Source organism: Podarcis gaigeae, assembly GCF_964106915.1.
Source record: "Podarcis gaigeae genome assembly, chromosome: 5".
NCBI lineage: Eukaryota > Metazoa > Chordata > Lepidosauria > Squamata > Lacertidae > Podarcis > Podarcis gaigeae.
In genome coordinates this window covers 62,235,871-62,260,551 of record NC_139681.1, presented here as the reverse complement: position 1 = coordinate 62,260,551, position 24,681 = coordinate 62,235,871, and the positions used below count along the sequence as shown (strand labels likewise).

At 41.9% G+C, this 24,681-nt stretch overlaps 1 protein-coding gene across 5 annotated transcripts in view; it reads right to left on the bottom strand.

Moving 5' to 3' along the window:
• The window catches only part of PPP2R3A (protein phosphatase 2 regulatory subunit B''alpha), a 33,881-nt gene extending 9,263 nt beyond the window's left edge, over positions 1–24,618 (bottom strand). For 2 of the 5 annotated variants that reach the window (XR_014565061.1, XM_083741790.1), the window contains exons 1-11: positions 23,484–24,618; positions 16,536–18,912; positions 10,174–10,434; positions 9,247–9,350; positions 6,989–7,091; positions 6,248–6,322; positions 5,303–5,389; positions 4,668–4,824; positions 3,248–3,296; positions 2,167–2,256; positions 386–561 (exon numbers count right to left, since the gene is read on the bottom strand). Coding sequence is in view for 1 of the 5 variants with exons in the window: in XM_083741790.1 (XP_083597916.1) it covers positions 386–561; positions 2,167–2,256; positions 3,248–3,296; positions 4,668–4,824; positions 5,303–5,389; positions 6,248–6,322; positions 6,989–7,091; positions 9,247–9,350; positions 10,174–10,434; positions 16,536–18,488 (3,055 nt within the window). In the remaining 4 variants the exon portion in view is untranslated. Of the gene's footprint in view, positions 1–385; positions 562–2,166; positions 2,257–3,247; positions 3,297–4,667; positions 4,825–5,302; positions 5,390–6,247; positions 6,323–6,988; positions 7,092–9,246; positions 9,351–10,173; positions 10,435–12,098; positions 16,494–16,535; positions 18,913–20,092; positions 20,177–22,189; positions 22,818–23,483 lie in introns of those variants that run through there. The other 3 variants (XR_014565060.1, XR_014565062.1, XR_014565063.1) reach the window with 3 other exon arrangements.
• Positions 24,619–24,681: the final 63 nt, after the last annotated feature.

Below are 24,681 nucleotides of genomic sequence, written 5' to 3'. Positions count from 1 at the left end.
CAGTTCATGGCTCTGCACCTACTTGCTGAGCCACCTCTAAATGCCCGGAGAGTGAAAATAAAAGCCTGTTTGGTGGTGGTGGGAACCGATCTCTACCATTTTTTTTTGCTATTACTTTGAATGCTAACTAAGGAATTGGCTGAGGATGCAAAGCCTAGGAGGTTGGGTAAAAACCACTACTTGGCTCTGGGTCTCCCATACACAAGGAATCTTATCACCTGCTTGGATCAAGTGCTGGTGACTGCCCCAGAAGTGATGCAGATAGAGTGTGATAACTCTTCAAAGGGGTCTGGGAGATCAAATATATCTGAGAGATCAAAGATAATCATATTCCCAAGAAATGGTCAGCAGTGAGGATGAATATTATTGTATAAATGGGCCTTACCCTCACACTCTGGCTTCACTAGATCAAGCATTTGGCACAGTAAGTCATGGAATGGCAGTGGCTCAATGCCCATGGATTCCATCCTCTCACACTGCTCCTCGTAAAAATACTCCAGTTCATACATGGAGAGCATGCCGTCCCCATCCAGGTCCATGCAGCGGAACCAGTATTCAATACTAGGGAAAGGGGAATGAATAAGATTTGTTTGTAGCAAAGTTGGGGCAAGCCATAGTTCTAACAAAGAACCCTTATTGAGACAGCTTTCATATGCACAGTGAAGCTTTGTCCAGACTCCTTCCTTATAATGCCTTTCATTGGAAATTTCAATCTAGAAATTCAGAGCATGAGCTAAGATATATAATACCCTCAGTTGCTCAGTGACTCAAACTGCAATAGTTCTCCATCCTTGAGAGAAATTACAAATTGAGATGTTCACATTTAGCAGCAAAATACAGGATAAAGAAGATGTCTACATAAATTCAAAGCAGAGGTGATGCTATAGCAGTGAGGCTAACTGTTTCTGATCTTCATGGCTTGGTAGCCACTGGGGAGTGACTCCTTTTTCTACCACAAAAGTAAAGCCGCCTTGGGCCATGTGGAGAGAGCTACACTGCAGCTCATTCCTACGGTAGCACTAATCAGTTTATGTAAATGTCCCTGGCATCTGCATGTATTGTTTTAGCTCTACAGTTAGAGTGTACTATGAAATATATTTTGGACAGTTTTGTGATTTGAACATAAAGTGGTATCCAATACAGCGCTTGGACAAGGGAAGTTTCCCACCCCACCTCCCCACCACAGCCCTCTATGTCTTCCAAAAAGCTTCCCTGGGGTTGCAGTGTCCTAAGGGCTGCAATGGAGTAGAACTTACTCCTGGAAGTTCTTCATCCAATGACAGCCAGGGCACTCAGTCTCTATTACACACCTGCATATTACATTTGTTTTTTAATATTACATTTATATTTTATATACAACATTACACTAAGGAGATCATCACGTCAGTGCAAGCATTTCACTTGCCAGACAGAACAATCTCCCCCTCCTTCCCTTGTGCTGTTCTGAGTGTTTCCCCAACCCCAAATTGGGCAGGGGGGCATGAGGAGAAGGAGGGGCGAAAAACCCCACCACACTAGTGGAAGACGCTTGTGTTGGCTTCCACAAGCAGGACTCACTAGCTGAATCATTCCCATTGTTTTTTAAACAGCATGCTTGTGACTGCCAATATCATCATCTTCTCATTCCTCCCTATCCCCAGCACATGATTAGCAAGTGACACATGAGGCCAAGATTGTAAGCCTATGGAAGTGCTGTATATGCATGTAGAGTGCACAGGAAATGTTAGGACAAGTAACAAGAACAAAAAGAAATCATGAGGCAGTCTCATTTGGCTGCAGCTGTGCTGTATATAGTGGTACCTCTGGTTAAGGACTTAATTCGTTCCGGAGGTCCGTTCTTAACCTGAAACTGTTCTTAACCTGAGGTACCACTTTAGCTAATGGGGCCTCCCGCTGCCGCCCAATTTCTATTCTCATCCTGAAGCAAAGTTCTTAAACTGAAGTACTATTTCTGGGTTAGCAGAGTTTGTAACCTGAAGCGTCTGTAACCCGAGGTATCACTGTACAGAAGTTTATCCTTTCCCCCTATTTTCCTGTCAAGAATACCTTCCTGGCAGTTGCTATGTGCCCCTGGAGTTACATAACATATACATTTAATAATCTGCAAACCTTGTATATATGTTCCTTCACTCCACCTACTCCAAATTTCTGGATGACTTATCTCACCTTGTGGGACTTCTTTTGTCTTCTTCAGAAATTAGAAGCCATACAAAGTCTGCATAGCTCATGTGGTTTTCTTTGTGCACTTGAATTCCTCTGAAACAGATTTCAAACACTTGCTGAAGTTCACATGACATTTTTAAAAAAAAAATAGATGTCTGAATACATCTCAATATTTCACTTTCAATTCCTTAGAGACCCCATGGATGTGTTAGTGCTGGTTACCCACTCCCTGATTCTTTGAAGTTTAATACTATTTAACTTGAAAGTGTACCCTAGAGAGCAGATCAGAAACAGCAAACTAACAATCCAAACATGACAACTTTTAAATTAAAACAGACCACATTCTCTCAGCATCAAGATTTTGGGCTGTTTATATAATCATTTATGTTGTACAAAGTCTCCATGTGGCAACCTTTCCCTGACATTCCAGGAAGATAAAGCTTTCTTATGAATGTATCTAAAATACAGACTGGGAAAGGTTTCTAGTTCAGTAACAGCATGTGTGTTCAATCCACTGTATCTCAGGCTGAAAACAGTTTATTCTGGATTGAAGACAGAAATCATTCCTGGAGTTTTTCTGATGGATGATGCGAAAGAGTCAAGGAAATTTTGGATCAGAATAAAAAGTGCAATTGAGCTTTACATTTTGTTTCTCAACACTGCAGAGTAGAGATATTTCAAAAGAGAAATAATGTCCATGGCAGCCAATGTGAGCATTACATGTGCCTTAGGAAACAAGATCATAGGAAGCAAACTGAGTCAGATCATTGTTCCATTTAGTTCAGTATTTTCTGCACTAACTGGCAGTGGCTCTCCAAGGTTTCCACCTGGGGACAATCTCAATCTTGAGATGTCAAGAGATTTTAACCTTCTGCAAGCAAGATCTACCACTGAGTTTTGTACCCTTCCCTCCCTTCTCTAAATGATTTAAAACAAAGCCAATTTAAGCTGCACATCTGAAGCCACCCCCAGACAAGGAATCAAAGTGATTATATCCTACATTGAACTTCCTGAATCCAATTCTAACTGTCACTTCAAAAATTAATTTTCTTCCTTCGATCTTAATTGTTCCCTACTTTCTTACCTAAGCACAGCTCCACTGAATATTCTCTCTATAATCCTGTTTGACAGAGCTGTAGATGAAGAAATAAGGATTAGGAACAGTTTCAGTTCTTGAATGTGTTTGCAATCATTCTAACAATTGTTGCTTTCCCTATACACAAGTGATATCTGTGCAGAAGAATAATCATATGAAAAGTGGCTTTCAATCATATGCAAAACACAACAGAAAAATTATTTTCCTCAGTGGCCATGTTTTTACTATGTATCAAATAAATGCCTTAAAATAGTTTTGATTCTGAATACTTTTGATCTAGTCATTCTGTTGCTTCCTGATGGCTGGTTACAATGGGCCACATCAACCGCCACCCACTCCCTGATACAGGTAAGAGGTTATTCCATGACCAGGCCTGAATCCAGATTGGAATGGATTTAAATAACCTGGGTCCTCCAAGAATGCTTGCAGTCGCTCCACCATGGCTCTATCCATCACCCTCTCCCAGAAAGGATATTGGCAACTAGCTGATAGCTGTTCCAATCCGAAGGGTCCAGAGCTGGTTTCTTTAGCAGCAGTTGCACCACTGCCTCTTTCAACGCAGCAGGGACCCACACCATCACATAGCAAAGCGCTAACTACGCTCTGGACCCAACCAGTCAGCCCCACTCTACTAGATTTGAGAAGTCAGGAGGGGCAAGAATCGAGGGGGCAGGTGGCCGGATGCATTGCCACAAGTATCTTGTGTGCATCAGTTGATTGCATAAGGTGAACCTCATCTCACAAAACATCCTTGACAAGATTACCAGCTTCCTCCACTGGACCCCCCCCCAAAAAAAAAGCATTCAGGAACACATCAAGTTCCATCAGTTTCTGAGGGCAGACCACCCAAACAGGCCCATCACCCTTACAGGAAAGAACTGCCACCATCAGCCCCTCTATCTTTAATCCATCCTCATATCACTTGGGGGCAAAGATCACATCAAGAGTGTGCCCTGCCTGGTGTGTTGGACTGATGAGCATCTATATGAAAGGCAATTTGTAACATTTTAATGCTTCAATTCACAGAAGATTCAGGCCAAAATTATCCCATAGCGCTACAGCAAGGTTTGAGATGGTAAAGGATATGGTGCCTGTTCATAGTTTTAACTTTTTACATCTCTTTCCCTACAAGCTTATGGCATAATAGACACAGCCTTGTCAACTGAACAGGGAAAAGCTATATCCAATCCAATTTTCCCAAGAGCATGGACTACTTTATGGCATGCCTATTTTGCATAATAATGACATGACTGAGGCACAGCAAGAGATATGCAAGGGGTTTTTTTGTAAGAATATTGAGAAAGAGAGATCAAGTTTGGTAATCTGGGGTGCCCATAAAGTACATATGAGAGAATATTTATTTTATATTAGTAACAACCACCTCCAGTGCTTCTCTTGCTCTGCATACCTTGATCATTGTATCTAGCCAGATCTTTCTGGTTGATGTAGAGATCATGGTCAGTGTCCAGTTCCCAGAATTTACAGTAAATAACATAGAAGTGCTCATAGGAAAAATAATCAGTGATTTGATTTATGTCTTCCTCTTCCTCCAAGAGAGCTAGGGTCTGAAAAAATGAGAACAAATTAATTCTAATTTCCATAGGCAGAAGGCGCAGACCAAGAACTGTGACTAGAATGATATCTTGTCAGTCTTTGTTATTATTCAATAAATACCTTAAACAGCAAAAGAACTGTATGAAACATTAAACTTTTACTTTGTGATTATTCTAAAAATCCACAAACAAGCAAAATTAATACTTGATAGAGTTTTGTGACCATGTGCTTATGTGGCTACTATAGTCCTTACTGTGTCATATCTATCATCCTTCAACACTAGAAATATACAAATCTGTCCAGATCCTCTTTTATTAACTTTTGCTAAATCCAGCTATAAAACTGAAAACACTGAACAAGCTATGGGAACAACTAATATTACTTAAGTCCAATTATTACAGTTGGTCTACTCTGTGTAACAATGGATATCACGGAAAGTGTTTTAGAAATACTTGTTGCTCATAGAAATAAAAAAGAAAAATAGCATACCTGCAGAAAGTTGCTTTTCCTCAACTCTGTTAGGGATATTTTCCCAGACCAGGATCTATTGACTGTATAGAATATTCTTTGAATAACCTGGAAAAAGATTAAATACAATTCTCAAAACTGGACTTATTCTGTGTGATTAAAAAAAAACCAAAAACCCCTCAAAGTCCCATAAGTCTTGCATCCTGTTTCTGACAGCAGTCAGTGACCAATATTTAAAATCAACAAAACAGACTACATGTAAACAACAAAAATATGTATATAGTCTTAGAGGGATCTAAAATACCCAAAGGTAATCTCAGGGCAAGAGCTGGTTGATATGGGTACAGATAGTCTTTCAGATATTCAGATCCAAAGCCATGTTGGGCTTTAAAGGCAAGCACCAACACTTTGAATTGTGGTCAGAAACAGTCCAGGAGTCAGTGCAGCAATATAAGTTCCAGAAGATCTGGTTAGTAACTTAGTCACTGTGTTTTGAACTGATTGCTATCTCTAAGCAGTTTTCAAAGACAGCCCTGCATACTACAGTGGTACCTCGGGTTAAGAACTTAATTCGTTCTGGAGGTCCTTAACCTGAAACTGTTCTTAACCTGAGGTACCATTTTAGCTAATGGGGCGTGCCGCCGCCGCCGCACGATTTCTGTTCTCATCCTGAAGCAAAGTTCTTAACCTGAGGTACTATTTCTGGGTTAGCGGAGTCTGTAACCTGAAGCGTCTGTAACCTGAAGCGTCTGTAACCCGAGGTACCACTGTATAGGGTATTACTAGCCCATCACTTTGGACAACTTAACAAAGACTGTAGGGAAGGGAACAAGATGCTAGGGGTAAACATTATTATGCCATTTGACAATGTGAATTACTTTCCTTGTAACACTGAGCGCGGCTCAGAATGAATCACAAACTTTTTCTTAGACAAACGCTGACATCTTGCACATGAATTTAACCTACCGTAGTAATGTAGCGGGAATGGAATTCTGGGGCATCCTTCAGAAATGTCAGCCCAGGATGAGTTTCGACTACATCCTGAAAGATATCCAAATTATGTAACACAGAAACGTTAAGGAGAAATGATACAACACTGTCAGCAGTTAGAGTATAAGAACATATGCTGGATCAGACCAAAGGTCCATCTTGTCCAGCATTCAGTTCTCACAGTGTCCAACTAGATGCCTATGGGAAGCCCACAAGGAGAACTTGTGCAGGCAACTGCTCAGAGAAGCATTATAAAAGCTACCATCTTTAATGAAACCTTTAAGATTCATAGGTAATGCACACCTGCTAGGCTACCATTTTGAGTTACTTTAAAAGGCAGAAAAATAAAACATAAAAGTCAGTAAGCAGGCAACAATGTATTTTCAGTCCACATTCACAAAAGGCCACATAAGCAGTACTCCCAGTGTGTGTGTTCACATGGAACCTCCTCCTCCTCCTCACTGTCTTAGTTGTGCCCCTACAAACACTGAAGATCCTGTCAGTGCCTCTCTCATTAGGGCATCCTGCTATGCAGACTCCGACTGGCTTTCGTTGGCATGTTGCTTAACTTCAGATCACAGTGAGTGAATTAAGCTGTGGCTCTCTGGGTAGAGTATATCGAGGAGGAAAGGGATGACTTCAAAAAAATTTAGGTGCTTATCTAAAGGGTTCCTTCTATAATTCATAAAATGACACTTATTAGCAAGTCACACAAACCTGCAGTAAAGGGATGAAATCTTCTTGTTCCAAATAGTTGCTGCTGGGTTTTGCTAAAAGGCAAATGAATTTTGATGCATCATCATGGCAGTTGTGTAGTATCCTACAAAGGAGAAATAAGACTGTAAAAGTACTCCTATTGATTTGGATTCCCAAATAATCAAAATCACACAGCTTTGTAAGGTCTTCAGCATAACCCCTTAATTCTCATTCCCAGCTACAACTGCATTTGTTCACATTCACCTATTTGTACACTTATCTCACCCTCTGCAACATCTATTTGTCTTTCACATCATCTGTTTTATACTGTAAATCTCTTGGGGCTGGGGATCTGACTATTTTATGCTTATGAAATTCCATATAAAGCATCATGTACATTGATGAAGCAAAAATAATATGGTGAATAATAATAGTATTAGCATTAAGGATCAAAGTAGACATAATGCTAAACACATCTCTGGAAGTTGACTCTCACTTTCTCTTTTTATACTCTAAATAGCCATGACAAGGGTCCCAATTGGGATCATGATTGCACTGCACAAGAAAAGGAAGGTTAACACTTTCTTCTGCTGTAGTCCAACAAAAATAGCCACCTGCAATTATTTGGCTTGGGAGTTGCTTCACAATGGCAACTAGAGTAAAAAGAGAGAGGTGCAATTTCCAGTGATATACTTAGTGCCACTTCTAGGTCAGCCTTGAAGGCTGATTGTGGATGTGGAATGTACACAGATTCATCCTCATGCACCAGAAAGCATGCATAAAGTAATGTATGAACAGTTGTACACATGAATGTTTTGGCTTCTATGCCAGGTGGATTCGTTTCCTAATTCATGAAATTGGGACCAAAATATACATGTACTCTTTTGATCATTTTTCACAGTACTTTATATATACTCTTTGGTATATAAGAATAAATAATGTACAGCACATTTTGTGATAATGTCTTCAATAAGTACTACACAGATCCATTAGAATGCTGTAGCTGATTTCATTAGTTGGTGGTCCGCATTTAATTTATTCTCTTGACTGTTAAGTAAAAGTAATACAACTTCAGACAGACATTCAATAACAAGAATAGCCTATATTCTATTGAGGTTAACAGTAAGGCCCTTGTTAATTTCAATGACTCTATGGATCTAGAGTTAAGCACAGTCTCTGCTTGCAAAAGTTGCCTCAGAGATTTCGTCTCCCCCTCAGCCATTTAGAAGGGCCCCATGATCCTTAGTGGAACATTTTCTGGGGGCAAGAGGAGCTGACATGGGGAGGAGCGGGTGGCATAGTCAGCTTCCACCAGCTGTTGTGTATGCTTAACTCTGGGTCCAATTCAATTTTTAAAATATTGAAAATGGTTAAGCATTGCACTGCTAACCAGAGCTCCCTCGCTTGAAGTATTCACTCAAGATTAGATGTGTTTCTGACAGATGTTATAATTAAACCAGAAATTCCAAGGCAGGCATAGCAATGGCTTGGAGAAAATTTATGACCAGTTGGTGAAATTCGACAAGGCACCAGCAGATAAGACTAGACTTTCTCTTCCTATCCCACCCCATCTGCTTTGAAGGTTCTGCCAATGCTCTGGAAGGAGAGGAAGTCCCATTTGCAGGAGTGGAAGTCCACTGTGCATATAGGATGCCATGATTGGATATCACCTTCTGGGATTTACTGGTAGATCTATGGATGGTAGATCAACATAGGTTTGCAGATTCCAATTTTTTACAATAGAAATAACTAAAAGTGTCCTCCCGCTTAAGTTAGGCTGCTGAGATGAAGAAAGCTGGGGGACAACAGGGGAAGATATATGTGTGAAAGGATCTGTGTGGGAGCTCCAGTTCTTATACTAAAAACAAAATTCTGGCATGAGCATGTGCTCAGAAGCACCTTGTTCCTCAATTCTACACCATTCCTGGTCCATTATTTTGCACCTGGCTCTGGTTGGTGGACCACAGGATGAAAAACAAAGCAGATCCCACAAGCTAAAAGTTTGCCCACTCCTGCCACAATAGGCCTTTCTGGCATAGAAAACTATGAATACATATGCAAAACTTGTATGACTACAAGATTTACCCAACAAACAGGACTAGCATTTGTCAATAAATACAGGCTACATTAGCAAGAAGAAACTGGAGACAGTATTTTTTAAAAAGGAGAGCTGTATTTCAAGGGCACAGTGGAAACACAGAAAAGAATAAATAAACATGCAAAAGAAAGGCATACTGTGCTGGTTTTTCCAGAAGAATATTTTTGCGCAGTTTACTCACTTTCTCCACATGGCCACAAATGAATGTACAGATACAAATCCTGTCCGCTCTCCCCCTGACGCATTGAACATGGGAGCTTTCCAGTACAGAGGGCAGCAGCATATCTGTGAACAACACAGTAAGACAGAATGTAGCTAGCTAGCATTCGGGCAGGGGCATTTTTTCTTCTTTATGATGACATTTTAACAGAAAAGAAGATGAAGAAAATGTAGCTTTTGGCTTAAAAAAAAATATCCAACTAAACCAGAATTTTTTAATTGGACCTAATACATTCATATCTGAATCCATTTTTCTTTTTACTCCGAAGTAAGTATTGCTGATTTCATATGAGCCACTTAAAAGCAGAATGAGACCATGTGCAGTATGAACAGCATCAAGCTGGCCCGGATATATTCTCTCACCCTTAGACAAATGGATGGAGGAGACTTTTGTTCAGCCCACATTCTTAGATGAATTAACCCAACACCTCCTGGAATAATGTACAGGTTGAAACATAACTATCCTTTGGAGTTTTATGATACTGCTCTTGACTCAAAAATATTATCAAACTACATTAAAATGTGTATTTTTAGATAAAATACATTTAGAAGTGAGTACACTAAGGTAAAATACATATTTAAACCATAGTTTGTGATTTAAATACATATTTAAATAAAAATTTATTTACAGTTTTACAGGCAGTAGATTAATGTGGAAGTAGGGTAGAATGGAGTTATGAATAAATACATGTGAAATTGACAGAGACTGGAAATAGACTGAAACATTCCTTTTGGAAAAGTTTTGCTTTTGTTTACTACTTCATCTCATCCCTTCAGCTAAAAGCCACTTCATCTGAGAGTACGCTTTTTCTTTGAAAACCATTTGCTGATATTGTACTGAGCCTTTACCTTCCATATGTCCTAAAAGCCTGGCAATAATGATATTTACCTTTGCAATTTTCCCCATTTCAGTAAGTGGTACTCTCTCATCTTCAAACTCAGAAAAGGTTGCCTCAACCTTGGCAATGGTCTCCTCATGACTACTGCAGACATTAGGAAGTCCGTTGGGGAAGTAGAAACGTGGAATGTTTATGGACAAGGGCGTACCAACAGTTACTTTATTCGCAGGCAGAAGTGCCTGTGAGCTGACTGCTGAAATTGCAGGCACCGGGGACGTAGTCACAGGTTTCTTCTCCTGCTTATTTTGGACCTAGAAAGATAACACATAAAAATTATTTTTGGTACAATAGAATGTGAGTGTGTATGTGTGTGCATGTGTGTGTATCCCTTTAGATAAACAGAAATTAATGAGCAAGTATCTAAACTAAGCTGTGCATATGTGCCACCACCTAATTAACCCAAAAGATCCTCAGGGGAATACAACCCCTGAAACCTTGGATAATTGGCAACAATAGCTATATATAAACACATACAGGAGAAACACATAGGATTAGCGGAGCTGGCCTAATGAAGCTTCTCTGTATACGTCTGATCTATGCGTAATTTTTTGTTAGTACTGCACATTCAGGTACCACACTTTCCTAAGTTCCTAAAAGAGCATCCATTCAAAGTTCTTTGAGGAAGTGGACAGGTTTCTTGTAGCTTAAAGAAGTCACTGAGCTCCAATAATAATGATAGGAGAACATTTGTACTTATTAAGAAGATTTATACCCCATCTTTCTGTGACAAAACACTGGTGTCTGGAGTGCTCCTCAGTCAGACTGGCTTCTGTTCACCAGTCAAGCAGTGTCCTGCCCATCTCCCCTTATGTTTTCTGCCACCTCTGTTGTGGGATGGATGTCTGGTGATGGGCAGTGAAAAGTGCCTTCCTTGATAGCTGTTTTGAGGAGCTTTTAGGAACTTATTCCAGGATTTCTTTTGTAACTGGATCCTGTCTGGGAAACTGTTAAGTTAGGATACAAAAGCTGCTCAGTTCCAAGATCACTGGGTAGCTAGGTTTTGGTTTCTATGTGCAAATGAAATTAGTAAGACGGCTACGTGAGTGTACAGAATTACAAAATTTCCCAAAGAGGCTCTAATTGTGAAGGAGGAACAGTGGAAGAGGAACAAATTTGCCAATAAGATGATTTGGTTCACACCCCTTGTGCCAATATTTTATGAGAACACCAAGAAGTGATGCTCAAATAATAATAGGGGATGCAAAGCTTGCTGCAGACCCATCTCCTTGCAGGTGTCTCAGTGCCAGACTGAATAAAAACTGCTTGTCCGTTTGCATCCTAAGACTTATACCGGTATTTACATTCCCCCAGAGTGGCTGGGGAAACTCAGCCAGATGGGCGGGGTATAAATAATAAATTATTATAAATTATTATTATAATGTCAAGCTAAGCTCTCAGCAAAAACTTAAGACCCTTTTCCTGCTTTTTACTATCAGAAGGCACTTTAGCAGCTAGAGATAACAGGCAGAATACTGAAGCCCAATCATACATGACCTTTCCCACAGTCATTGGGTTTTAATCCTTAAAACATATTTTCAGCAGTGGAGTGGAACAAAGCTTTCCCAACACAGCTGACATTTAGGGTCACCAAGGAAAGCATGTAGCATATAACAAACAGAAACACACTGGAGCAGTTCTTTCTTCAGCAAGTGGCAGACAAGTTTTAATTATTTTCAACTAATAATCTTTATTAGTGTTAATATGATTATCTTCAAGAGAAAAATAGTTTTCAACTCTTTCCTCTTGTTTACCAATAGGACATTTGTGTGCTAAGCCGGGAAGGCCTATTTTTAAACCTATGGGTATCTGGTGCAAATAACCTTCTGAAAATAGAAAAGCCTGAGGGAGACACAGTTCTGTCCCCATATCCAATAAAAAGATACAAAGAAGTATAAAAAGAAAAGCACGTTCAAACCTGGGCCTGCTGGAATGACTTCAACCTCTTCTTGAAGCGGGATGGAAGAACAAAATCACAGCCTTTTGCAAGGAAAGCTAACTCTCCTCGTAAATCTGGGTCCCTTCGCAGAGATGTTTCTTTGATCATCATCCTGGCTTAGTTCCTGAGCAAACTTTTGTCTTCCCAGCAGAGGTATCAAGTCCTTCCGGGAGATCACTTCAGCCACAATGAGCTATTTTCTCGATTTGGAGTTTGGTTTTTTTATGGCCAACAAATTCTAAGCAAAACATACCTTGCCTTCTTCTTACTTACAGCAAGGATTGTTCAGTCACTGTACCTAGACGCAAGGCCAAAGAACCTTCCCCCGCCCCGACAGTCAAATAATCCCCGAGTATGAGTACTTCTGGGTGTCTCTTTGCAATTCTTTATCAAGAGACATGATCTACACCAGAATCTATGTCCCTGCTGGCTACATGACAGTCAGAGAATCTGTCCTTGGCTTGTGATACAGCAGAGGTATTGTGGGAAGGGAAGCACCCACCACTACTACCAGTGGTGCTAAAGTTAGACATACTGCAGAAGTAGCTAAATATATCACCTTCCCAGATAGTTCTTATTTTATGAGCTTCAGAGGTGAAATTTGAGGTGCGAATGTACAGCCATCAGCCTAAGCTGGAAGCAAAAACATGCTGCAGCTTAGTCCTGTGTGAAAAATTGTGTTATTTGGTGCCCATCGCACAATCACACATTTTTCTAATTTTAACTATGAAATAAAACACTCAGGACTCTTTAATTGTTCACCTTTCTCTCTTACTAAGGAAAAATTACCATAGCTGTTTCCTACAATCCAAAGGGACTGCACAAGAAAAAAAATACGTGGCTGGTTATCAAGCATTTTTCTTCCACATTCAAAAGCACTAACAATTAGTTCTTTGATACTTACTCTATAATAAATGTGCTTAGGATTGTGCTGCAAGTGGGGTTTTTTTAGAAGTATCAGGATAATCAATTCAAGCATAAGAAAGCAATTATTTAAATATTTCCTTTAATGCTTCATTCTTTCACTTATTTTTGCTGGACACCACTTTTCAATCAAAGGCTTATCCTTATGCTAAATTTAATTATTTTAAAGCATTTATACACTGTTCAATATTTCAAAAATCTCTTAAATAGTAACACACAGTACTAGAAACTAAGCCCCTCTCTATATGACATTTCGAAAATCCTCAAGAAGGTAAAGCAATTTGGAAAGTCTAATTAAGTGTACTCTTCCCAAAACCTGAGAATTAATGCTATTAAAAAAAGAAAAATATTAACAACCATTGCCACTACTGTATATATAAAACTTTTATTTCAGAACTTACAAGGAATTTACTGTCTGCAATTACAGTTTGCTCTGGAACTCAAGAAATGCATATTTTTTCAGAGTGGCACTCTTATTTGGTACATGAAAAACTAAGTTTCACATGTTTATTATTTTACTGTTTCAAAAGGGATAATAAAGCTAGGTCACCCAATTGCATGTTCCAAGAAGTGATATGATGGCCAGCAGGTTCATAAAGGTGGGGTCTCAGTTGGATCAGGAATAGATATATCAGCAGTTGAGACTATGGTATTCAAGAAATTTATTTAGCTTTGTTCAAGACTGATAAAGTAAATATTTTGTTTATACCAGGAATCCTAAATGTATTTGTCAATGTGATTCTGTTTCCTTTCTTATTCATTAAAAGTATTTGTATACCACCTTTCATTTCAAATGGCATTCCTTGTTAACATTTTTACTAGAATTATAAAATTATATTACCCAGCTATTTTAAAAAATAAAAATTGGCTTCAATGACTTTCTTTTTTCAATCATCACACATAGCAATTGCATTTTGTGTTTTGAAAACATCCCTGTGTTTTGAAATAGGAGCATCACACATTATCAATTTCCACAGTCTGATAACATTTCCATACAGGAAACTGTGGCTGTATACGAGCAAGTATGTCTATCATTGGAACATAGGAAACTGCCTTATATTGAATCATATCACTGGTCTATTCAGCTAAGTGTTATCTATATTGACCAGCAGTGGTTCTCCAGGATATCAAGCAGGAGTTTCTTCCAACTCTACCTCGAGACACCAGAGATTGAATCCGGAACCCTTATGTAGGCAAAGCTGAAGCCCAACACTTGCTATGGCCCTTCCCAAATATTCCTTTGGACTATGGAAGCAATATTCCCCATTGCGCTATGAGACACTAGTCCAAATCCAGAATCACTAGCTTGAGTATTATACAGTAAGACTGTGTCTTGCTCTTGTGCAGGGGTTACATTCCAGGGGGGCAGTGTGCAAAGTCACAATCATGTATAGTCAAAACAACCCCCTGGAACTGTCCCTGAACCAGCAACCTTACCTTCCGGAGTATTTTGGGACCATCCAAGATCTTGTGAAAGCCTCCAGAGACCGCAAGAGAGTTTCCCAGAGCCTGGTAATCAAGAGCTTTTAAGCTGTCTGCCTTGCTTACTAGGATCTTGGAAACTTTCATGTGGGCTCCGGAGGCTTTCGTGAGATCTTGGACGGCCCCGCAAGACCTCACTAACCACCAGAGCCCGCACAAGCATTTCCCAGAATCCGATAAGCAAAGCAGGAAGTTTAAAAGCTATTTCTGTGCCAAAATAACTTTAAAACTCTTTGTCTTCTGGGCATTTAATTGCTGAGATTTCAACTAGCTGGCTGCCAAGCGCATAAATTTGAAATCACACAATCCATAAGAACAGCCTGCTGAATTAAGGAAATGGCCCATCTCGTCCAGCATCCTGTTCTCACAGTGGCCGACCAGATGCCTGTGGGAAACCAGCGAGCAGAATTTGAGCACAAGAGCACTCTCCCCTCTTGTGGTTTCCAGCAACTGGTATTCAGAAGCATTGTTCTCTCCATCTGTGCTGGCAGAACAATAGTTATCATGGCTAGTAGCAATTGATAGTCCTCTCCTCCATGAATTTGTCTAATCTAATTCTATTTTAAAGTCATCCACGTTGGTGGTCATCACTACCTACTGAGGGAGCAGGATCCATAATTTAACTATGCACTGCCCAAATGAGTACTTTCTTTTATCCATCCAGACTCTTCCTACATTCAGCTTCATTAGATGTCATTGAGTTCTAGTGTTATGAGAAAGGCAGAAAAGCCTTTTCCTATCCACTTTCTCTATGCCATGCATAATTTTATAAACTTCTATCATGCCACCTCTTACTCACATTTTAGCTAACTCAATTATTTTAATGTAGTGATCCTACTATACTATATAGTCATAACAGTGGAAAAGAAATGGGAAAAGCATTTCCAGGGAGAGGGGAACATGTTCACTCAATTTTTCCAGTTCCAGCCTCTCTTATACAATTTAAAGGAGATATGAAACTAGACGAGAAGTTAGTAAGCGACTTCCATGTACAGTACTGAAAATAATTTAAAATAACTTTTGAGACAATTCCAGAATGTGTTCTGGATGCTGAGAGAGAGAGAACATTAGGATCATCCACTTACCTTTTGCCCTGCAGTTTCTAGGCACAGATCAGTGCTTTCCTGGTCAGTGCCAGAGTGCTTTTTCTTTCCCCAGGAAAACCTGTCTTTACCGCTGAATTGGAACAAACAGCAATTCAGGTTTTTTGCAGGTTGCTGTTTGCTCCAGTTCAGTGGTAAGGAGTGGGTTTTCAAAGAGAAAGCACTGGGGGTGGGGGAGCACTTGGACATGAAGCTTTAAAACGTGGACTTGTGCATAGAAAAACAGCACAAAAACAAGTCTGGATAAGCCCATAGTGAGAATTATCCAAGTGAAGCCTGCCATACTTACAACAGACTTTACACACATCTGTTGCAGCAGTAGTGGCCACGCACCTCTGGAAGTTGTTCTGCAGGGTACAGCTTGAAGTACTATAAAACCATGTGAAACTGGATTTAGTAAGGCTATGGAAGGACATAAAAATGAAAATGTACCCCATAGGCAATTGTTGCTTTACTGCAGGATTCCTCAAATTCAGCCCTCCAGATGTTTTGAAACTACAGTTCCCATCATCCCTGACCACTGATCCTGCTAGCTAGGAATCATGGGAGTTGTAGGTCAAAAACATCTGGAGGGCTGAGTTGGAGGAAGCCTGCTTTACAGTATCACCAACTAGCTAAAAAAACCCCTATCATCTACAGACAGCCTACATGCACACTTTCACACGTGGCAAACATGTGTGACTATTTTGCCATATGGACAAACAATGGGAAGTGTGAAAAGGTGGCAGAATTCCACATTGTATGTACACAGAGTGAAACATACAAGTATACACATACATACATAACGAGTATATAAACATATATAGAGTATAATGTACTTTTCTATGCAGAAGTGATATGCATGTGGGAAATTTGTTGCGTGTGTATGGTCCGTAACTGTTACATAAATAAAGATTTGCATTCTTACCTTTATAACCTCTGGCATCTGTTGAATAAGTGCTGGGACAGGCTCTTTGGCAGATGTACCTATGTAGCTTTGCTGAGCAGCTGTGATGGAGGGAGCAGCCAAAGTTTCCTGAAGAATGTGCATCACTTCCTTCTCTTTTGATAAGCTTCCTTTGCCCATTCGGAATTCTACTAGTTCCTGGGCAAAGTCTTCAATACTCTCCAGAATTCGCAATAAAAGGGTTTTGTCTTCATCCTCCATTTTATGACCATTGGTTTCCATGAGTTTTGATAAAGAGGGAGAAGGACTTTTGTCCACAGGTGAACAGACTTTGCCTTTATTTTCCAGAGTCAAAGGTTGGCTAATATGCTTCAAACATGCAGGATTAGTCTTAGTGGTAGTCTCTCTCAGAGTAGCCTCCATTTTCTGTGAAAAATGTTCCAAATCCAGGAGAAGTTTGTCTATTTCCTCTTGATTATTTTTTCTGGATTCACCTTTAGAAATCTGAACAGTACAATCAAATCCTTGAGTGTCTGAGGTTGCTTGGGTGGAGGTTTGGGGCAGCTTTACAGGTTGAAATAAAGTAGGTGATGTTTTAGTTGAATTTCCAGCAGAGTCTGCCCTTTCTGTTTTCTGCTCATTGCTGTCTGAATTAACCCGTCTTCCTCTCCTCTTAACACTTGATACACTGCCCAATGCCTTTTCTCTATCTGATTCTTCCATAATGTACAGAGTTTCTGTGGGAGAAATGCAGTCTGACGGGTTTACAGATAGTAACTGAGGTAGCGCACAAGCATCATTTGTAGATTCTAAGTTTTCCTGCAAAACTTTTGAAGAAATCTCTATTGGAGTGTGGGTAAGTTTTGCTGAGGAGTTTGTGTCAGTGCTGTTCTGGTTACCTCGTAAGTTTGAAGTGAGAGATTGCCTTGGCACAAAGGATGGGGAGGACACAACATCTTCGTATCTAGGTGGCTGTTCATTGCCAAATACTGGAGGAAAATTAGACGGCTGCAAAGCAGATAGGCTATTAATTAGTTCTACCATGTCACCAGGCTCAGTTAGCCCAGACTGTCTAAACTCAAAAGGCAGTTTTTTAATATAAGAAGAAAATCTTGACATCAAATTCATATATATCATTTCAGAATTGGCTAAGGAATCATTACCACTTTCTCCACTGGCACTCCCTGAAGATTTCTTCTTGATGCATTGCTTTATTATATCAGTACACTTCTTCAAGTCCTCAGAGCATTTGAGCAAGATGTCCAAGCACATCTTAATATCTCCACTAGAAGAACCATCCAGCTTGTGCTTTTCCAAAATCTGTGCAAGAAAGCTATCCTCATAGAGAGTCTGCATTGGTAAGGAAACTGTAGAATTCACATTTCCCTCTACTGAGGTGCTGCTGACCTGCCATTTCTCATCTGTTGAGGAATTATGTGACAGGCCAAAGGGAGGAGGGGAGTTTTCATCATTGCTGAAATGGCCATAGATCAAGTCAAAATCTAGTGACCTTCTATTGAATGGGTCTGACTTAACTTTTCTTCCCTTTCTATAGGTTACTTGATTGGGAGTATTTCTGAGTTTTTCAAATGAAAATTCTTTTATTTTCCCACTAGCGAGATTTATGGCTTCTCCAGTGATATCTTTCAGACTTGCAGTGTTTTGAACTGAAGACCCCTTTTTGAGCCTTGGGTTACTAGGAAGGATTTGATGATAATCTTCATCCCCAGCCAAAGAAAGGGAATTTTCAGGCATTGAAAGTCTGTGGGTCAGATCTGAACCTCTAAGGCTGTGTGCAGAGACATTAATTAGCTCTGCACAAACGCTGTGGTGGGCCACTATGCATGCAACTCCTTGCTTAAATACCTGACATGCCCCTGTACAGTAATGCACAGCATGTTGAAGTCGACAATCTATCACAACACTGCTGTAACAATTCACTGTTGTTATTACACGTCTATAGGTTACTGCCATAATGATAATTTTAATTGGCTGCGCTATAAACTGAGCTAATGATTCTGTTAACTAAGAAAATAATCTTAAAATGGGGAAAAAGTAATCCATTGTCAACTGTAAGGTAGCTGCTGCCTGTGAGAAATTTAACTTAACCAGTGAAATGTGCAAGGCTAATTTATGGCACACTGGTTACATTTCATTATTTATTGAGATACTGAAAAGTTATCTCCCACACAAAAAGTACCGTACTGATGAAAAATTGCTCCCCTTCTCTCAGTCTAAGCAAATGTTAGAGGTAGAACTGTAGAACTTCAGCCCACTTGAAGAAAAAGAAGGAATTGTTTTCTCTTGATTTGCTGTATTGAGTTTCAGATGCCATGTAGAAGCAAAAAGCATGTAGTGTGCTTAAACAATCCAACTCTTCCATTAATGTGGAAGATACCTGCAATGACAAATTGTAAAAATAATGTGAAACTTGCCATTGGACTTCACCTGCTACTTTATCTTTTATACATATATTATTGCAACAGTGTATAATTGTATAATGCTTATTACGGTTGGCCTAAGAAATTTTCTGCCCAGGGCAAAAAGTGGTCGTCCCCCCATTCCATTAACAGAAGCTGACTGGACTTTTGAAACTGGCAATGCAATAGCATCCTCCACTGCCTCTGAGGCTGGTAGGCTTGTCTAGGGGGTGCATGATAAGTCATGCAGCATACACAGGTGTGGTCTGACCAAAGCAGAGTAAAGTGGTATTATTACTTCCTTTGACACAGATACTTCTGTATAGTAGCCTTAGTCTCCAAAGTGTTTCCTGAATCATCATTTTAAGACTGTGACAAACCTGCAGATTGAACTAATATCAGGCTATTTATTAGTAACATTTTTAAATCTCGTCCTACCCTTTTTATTATTTATTGTTTAACATCTAGCACGAGGAAGCGCTCTGTGAAACTCTAGAGCCTGCTCAGTGCTTTGCGGTTTTTGGTTAGACAAAGTCATAATGTTATTATCCCTATTTGCTTTTTCCCCTAACAGACCAAGAGCACTGCAATGATTTCTGCATTGCCGGGGGGGTTGGACTACATGACCCTCATGGTTCCATCCAATTCTACAGTTCTCTGAGTCTACTGCCTGGGGACAGATTGACTATGGCCTCCTCTTGCTCATGGGTGTATATTTAATTATTTATTTACTTAGTGCACTTCTGTCTTGCCTCTCCTCCATCATGGAGCTCAAAGCAGTTTTCATGGTCTCTCAATCCAGACACTGACCAGCCCAAATTTTGCTTAGCAAGGTGGCTGCATCATGTGCTCTCATATTCCATTGCCAGTAGTTGCCAATAATCAGTTGGCAGCATCAGCAATGGGTGTATGTTTGTTCTGTCTTCCTCCTTTCATTCCACTTCATCTACCTCTACTGTCTTTACTCCCTCTCATTACTGTTTAATGACCACCAGCAAAACATACATTCTCCACTTTCCTGCCGATCAGCATACCTCCTTGCAGTACTTTCAATGCCCTAGTTCCTCTGCCCCATGTCCAGCTCCCACACCAAATATGGCAAGGAGGCATGTTGAGGGCCAGGAAAGTACCTTACAGGCAGGAAGGCTGCACACACACCAGATTTTTGTGACAATGAGTCTGGAGATCATGATGCATCCTCTGCTTGTTCTTTTCCAGTGCTCAACATGTTCACAACTCTTTCTGCCAAGGTAAATATGAACCATAGAGGAAGCCAAAGGAAAGAAAATTGAGAAGGAAACACAAGAGTGTTACAATACTGTATTCCACAGGTAAATTAGAATTTATATTCACATGGCAACTTAGGTTATATATAAATACATCTCCATCCCTCAAAATAACTATTAATATAGGCAAGGATCACCATTATCTATTTCTTTTTCTTTTGCTACACATTTTTCTAGGGAAATAAGAATAACAGGAAGCAGAAGTGGGGGTGTGTGCTTCTAAATCTATAAATGAAGATACCAGATTAGGAATCTATTTGTGTGAATACAAGACTTCATTTTTGTGTTGAGGCATCAAATTTTTCTTACTTGGTTCATAGTGTTGACTCTTGCTCTGGTGAAGTAATTTGGAAATATGAAAATAAATACTAGCATTCTCTCCTATAAGGAAGGAGAATCACATGAAAACAAGCAGTCTGAATATTCCTTTTAAAAATCTCTTGTTCTATGGCTATAAGCAGGAATGCAGCTGTACTTTTGTGCATATGTGAATTGGCTTTCCTTTTCCTACTATCAACTAAAAAAGTTAGAAGGAGCTGAACCAGCACTACTCCTAGATATTGTAGTTCTTGAGGGTTGGACTAGATCAGTGTTCCCCAACCTTGGGCTTCCAGCTGTTTTTGGGCTACAACTCCCTTCATCCCTCGCTAGCAAGACCAGTGGTCAAGGATGATGGGAATTGTAGTCCAAAAACAGCTGGAGGCCCAAGGTTGGGGAACACTGGACTAGATAACCCTTGGGGTCTCTCCCAACTCTATGATTCTATGACTCTGTGACTGTTCATTACCAGTTTGCATTGAACACTGGCCAAGCCTGTGGAATATTTGGAATATTTACCTAAATGTCCCTGTAGCTACATGGTGCAGGACTCATAAGAGGACAAAGTATTTTACATTTGCTGATCAAGGAACATCGGAAGATCAAGCCAACGGTCCCTGGGCAAAGCCTAGCAAAGGTGCCCATGGAAAGTTCACAAGCAGAACCTGAGCACAAATGCATTCTTATTAAGTTTCCAAGGAATCCCAGAGATTCTAGCAGCTCAACTTTAAAACACATGTGGTCTATGAATACTGATGCCTTTTGCTTCTTTACAATCTGTGACACAGTACCTAATTTCCCAAGTCTTACTCAAGCACTTCTTTCCAGGCTCAAAACACATGACCTGTTCTTCCTCACCTGCTCAGACACCAGTCTCTGTCTTACTACACCTGTTGCCTATTTATCTTCGTATCTCCTTGCTTCTATAAAATACAATGCACATGCTGTAGACAAATCTACAATGTACTCCTGCAAGGTCTCGCAGTGGCGACAGGATCTGACAGCAGAAGCGACGGTGGCCTGCAAGTCCTCGCGGCAAACGCCTGCAGGGACTCACGGCAGTGACAGGAGGTGACGGCAGCAGTCACATCCTGCGAGGCCTTGCAGCAGTGGCAGGAAATTCCAGCAATATTAGTGGCAGCCTGCAAGGCCTTGTGGCGACGCAAGCAGTGGGGCTTGTGAGGCCTCACCGTGGTGGCAATAAGTAGCTGAGGCCTGCAATTCCTCCCGGCAGTAGTTGGAGGCAGTGGCAGAAGCTGTGGCAGCCTGCCTCAGCAAGGCCTTGCAGGATACCTTTGCTTCTGTCTCCTGCCACCAGCGCAAGGCCTTGCAGGCCACTACTGCCACCACCACGACAAGGCCTTGCAAGCTGCCGTCACTTCTGCCACCGCCACCCACTGCCATGACAAGACTTAACAGGCTGTTGATTATTGTGCCACTGCTCTCAGGCTGCTTTTGCTTCTGCTGCCTAGCAGGTCTGCTGGCAGTCCCAGATTATTTGTATTCACTATGACTCATCATCGTATTTTGGATTATCCTGAATACCACTATTTGGTAGCCAAGCTTCAAACCAAATAATAATAATAATAATAATGGGCAAGGTGGGGCACCTGCCAAAGGCCCACAACGTGGCAGAAGACCCATTGCTAACCTGAGATGCTGGGCCAGTTTCCCACTTCTCAATGGGAGAGTTGCATGGCAGCAGCAAAGATCTGACTCCTCCCAGAAGCTCCAAATCAAGAAATGAGGCTGCCCCAGAAGCTCCAGCAACATTCACAGGGACTTCTTGGTTAAAGGTCTATTTCTTGTTGGGTGGAGTGTAGGAAGAAGTAATGTAGCACATTTATTTTGAGCCCTGAGGGCTTCTTCAATCACAAGGGTGTTGTTGCTCAGCTCCTTCTTGGCATCTCTGAAGCAGCGAAATGGGTGACTGTTCCAGAGGCTCCTATGATATCATCAGAGCCTCTAGGGTGATCATACATGTCCTAAGTTGAGATGCCTGCAAGGAGCTGAGCAAGGCTCCATCCAGCTCCAAAAATCCTAGTACTCTCAGAAAATATTCTCAAAGTGGCTCTGTCAAGGGAAAATGGGGACTTTGTTTCAGAGAATTCTGCAAGCTGGGAGGGACGCCTAGGAAAAGCAAAACAACACTTCTGCCTCATCTGCACCAAGGGAGATAGTAATAAGGAACACGAAAAAGTTGCAGCTCTCCTCCAGCCGTCCCCCCAATGAGAACTTGCCCAGAGTCCTTGCGATATACAGTATAGGTGGGCAAAAGGGAGATCTGGTGCAAAGAGAGAAAAGACAGCGGGTGTTGGTGTGTGAAACGGAGCTGCAGAGTGTGCCTGTGTGTCGGAGCTATCACAGGATTGTGTCAGGGGAGACCCAAAGGCAGAGAGTGTAAAGGAGGTAGGGGAAAGGCAGGAAGGGAGCTGCGATGGGCGGGAGGAGAGGGAGAGAGAAAGGAAGAAAGAGAGCGGAGAAAGGGCGCAACAAGAAACGAGCTGCAACCACCGTGCCCCGTGGGCACCTGTGCCCGAGGGCCCACCAAAACCTGCAGCCGGCCCTGACCGAGGGGCAAATCGACGGCGCTCCCCAGGCGTTAAAAGCGGCTCCCGCTCCCTCCCTGAGCCTCGGCTGTCACCCGCTCGCCCAGCGGACGCAGAAGCTGCTGGGGACAGCCGAGGCGCCCGAGAGCCGCGGAAGACGTTGGGAATTATTGAGGTGGCTCTTGTTTCGGCCCCGGCCGCTCCCTCCTCCCCGCCTCCTGTCCCACCAAAGTAAAACGCAGCATGGATTCAGACCGCGGACAAGGCTTGGGCGTGGGGGGGAGGGAGGGAAAAGCTGCCTCTTCGGCGCCACTTTGCTAAGTTGTTGAGCGCAATTAATAACGAGCAGTTGGCCGACAGCGCCTGAGGCGGACGGAACAGTAGCTGAGCACCTACCCGCCGCCGGGGCGACTCCCTCTCCCATCGTGGGGCGCTCTTCTTCGGATGCAGCCCTCCTCCTCCTTCCTCCACCCTCCTCCGGGCCCAGGGAGGCTCTGCCTCTTTTCCTGTCCCTCCCGCGCGACGAAGGGGGCGCCCGCCGAGCGCGCTCAAGTGGGACTGGAGAGGGGAGGGGAGAGGCGAAGGCGGCGGTTCCCTTCCAAGAGAGGGCCGGGCCACGGGTACAGCATAACAGAGCCCTGCCCGACTGCGACTTCGTGCTAGGGACGCCGCCCGCCGCGCATAGCTCCCGCCTGAAACTATTTCAGTGTCCCGTGCCTTAAGCCCCAGGCGGCAGTGGGACGACGGGTGGGGTGGGAGAGATTTCTGCAGCCGAGCCCCGCGTCCTCTTCGCCCTGCTCCGTCCAAGGGAAACCGCCCTCTCGAGGGCCTTGAGGATTCAGACAAGCTGTTCTCTCGGAGTTCAGGCTCTTAGGTGGGCGTTGAAACAAAAGGCCAACGCCCTCGATAGCAGAAAAATGTGGAGTTCGGCTGGAAGCGCGCTCTGCAGCAGAGGAAAGTTTCGGAAGAGTCGCGGCGGGTCTCGAAAGATTCAGAAACCAGGAGGGGAAGGAAAACAACTCGGGTTTTTCATTATCCGCTTCTAAACCACATGACTCTGGAGTTCTGGATCCAGATTATGGAACCCTTGAGTCTGGCATCTGTGAAATGCCAGCTACAGTTTCCTGACTCTTTTGACTCCAGGCCTGTTCCAGAAGTGCACCCGCCCTATACTATTTGGCTCATACTTGCTTGACTCACCGCACCCATCTTGTGTACTCACTCATCAGCTCCTTCCCCATTGGGCTGGAATAGGCTCCTGGTTCTTTATTCCATTCAGTGGTGTGAGTGTATATATAGTAGGAAGAAGGAACTTGGGTTTGATTTAGCTCTGTTCCTGAAAGAAGCTGTAGGCTAGTCCAGATCATGCATCCATGACCAATGCTCAAGCTTGGTGCTTCCAAAAATTCAGTAATTCACCTAGGCATGAAGAACTGGAGTTTGAGCACTAATATTTAACAAATAAGCATTGGGCCAGCTCAGGGCTATTGAAGTAAACCACTTGATATGCATTAAAGGTAAAGGTAAAGGTACCCCTGCCCGTACGGGCCAGTCTTGACAGACTCTGGGGTTGTGCGCCCATCTCACTCAAGAG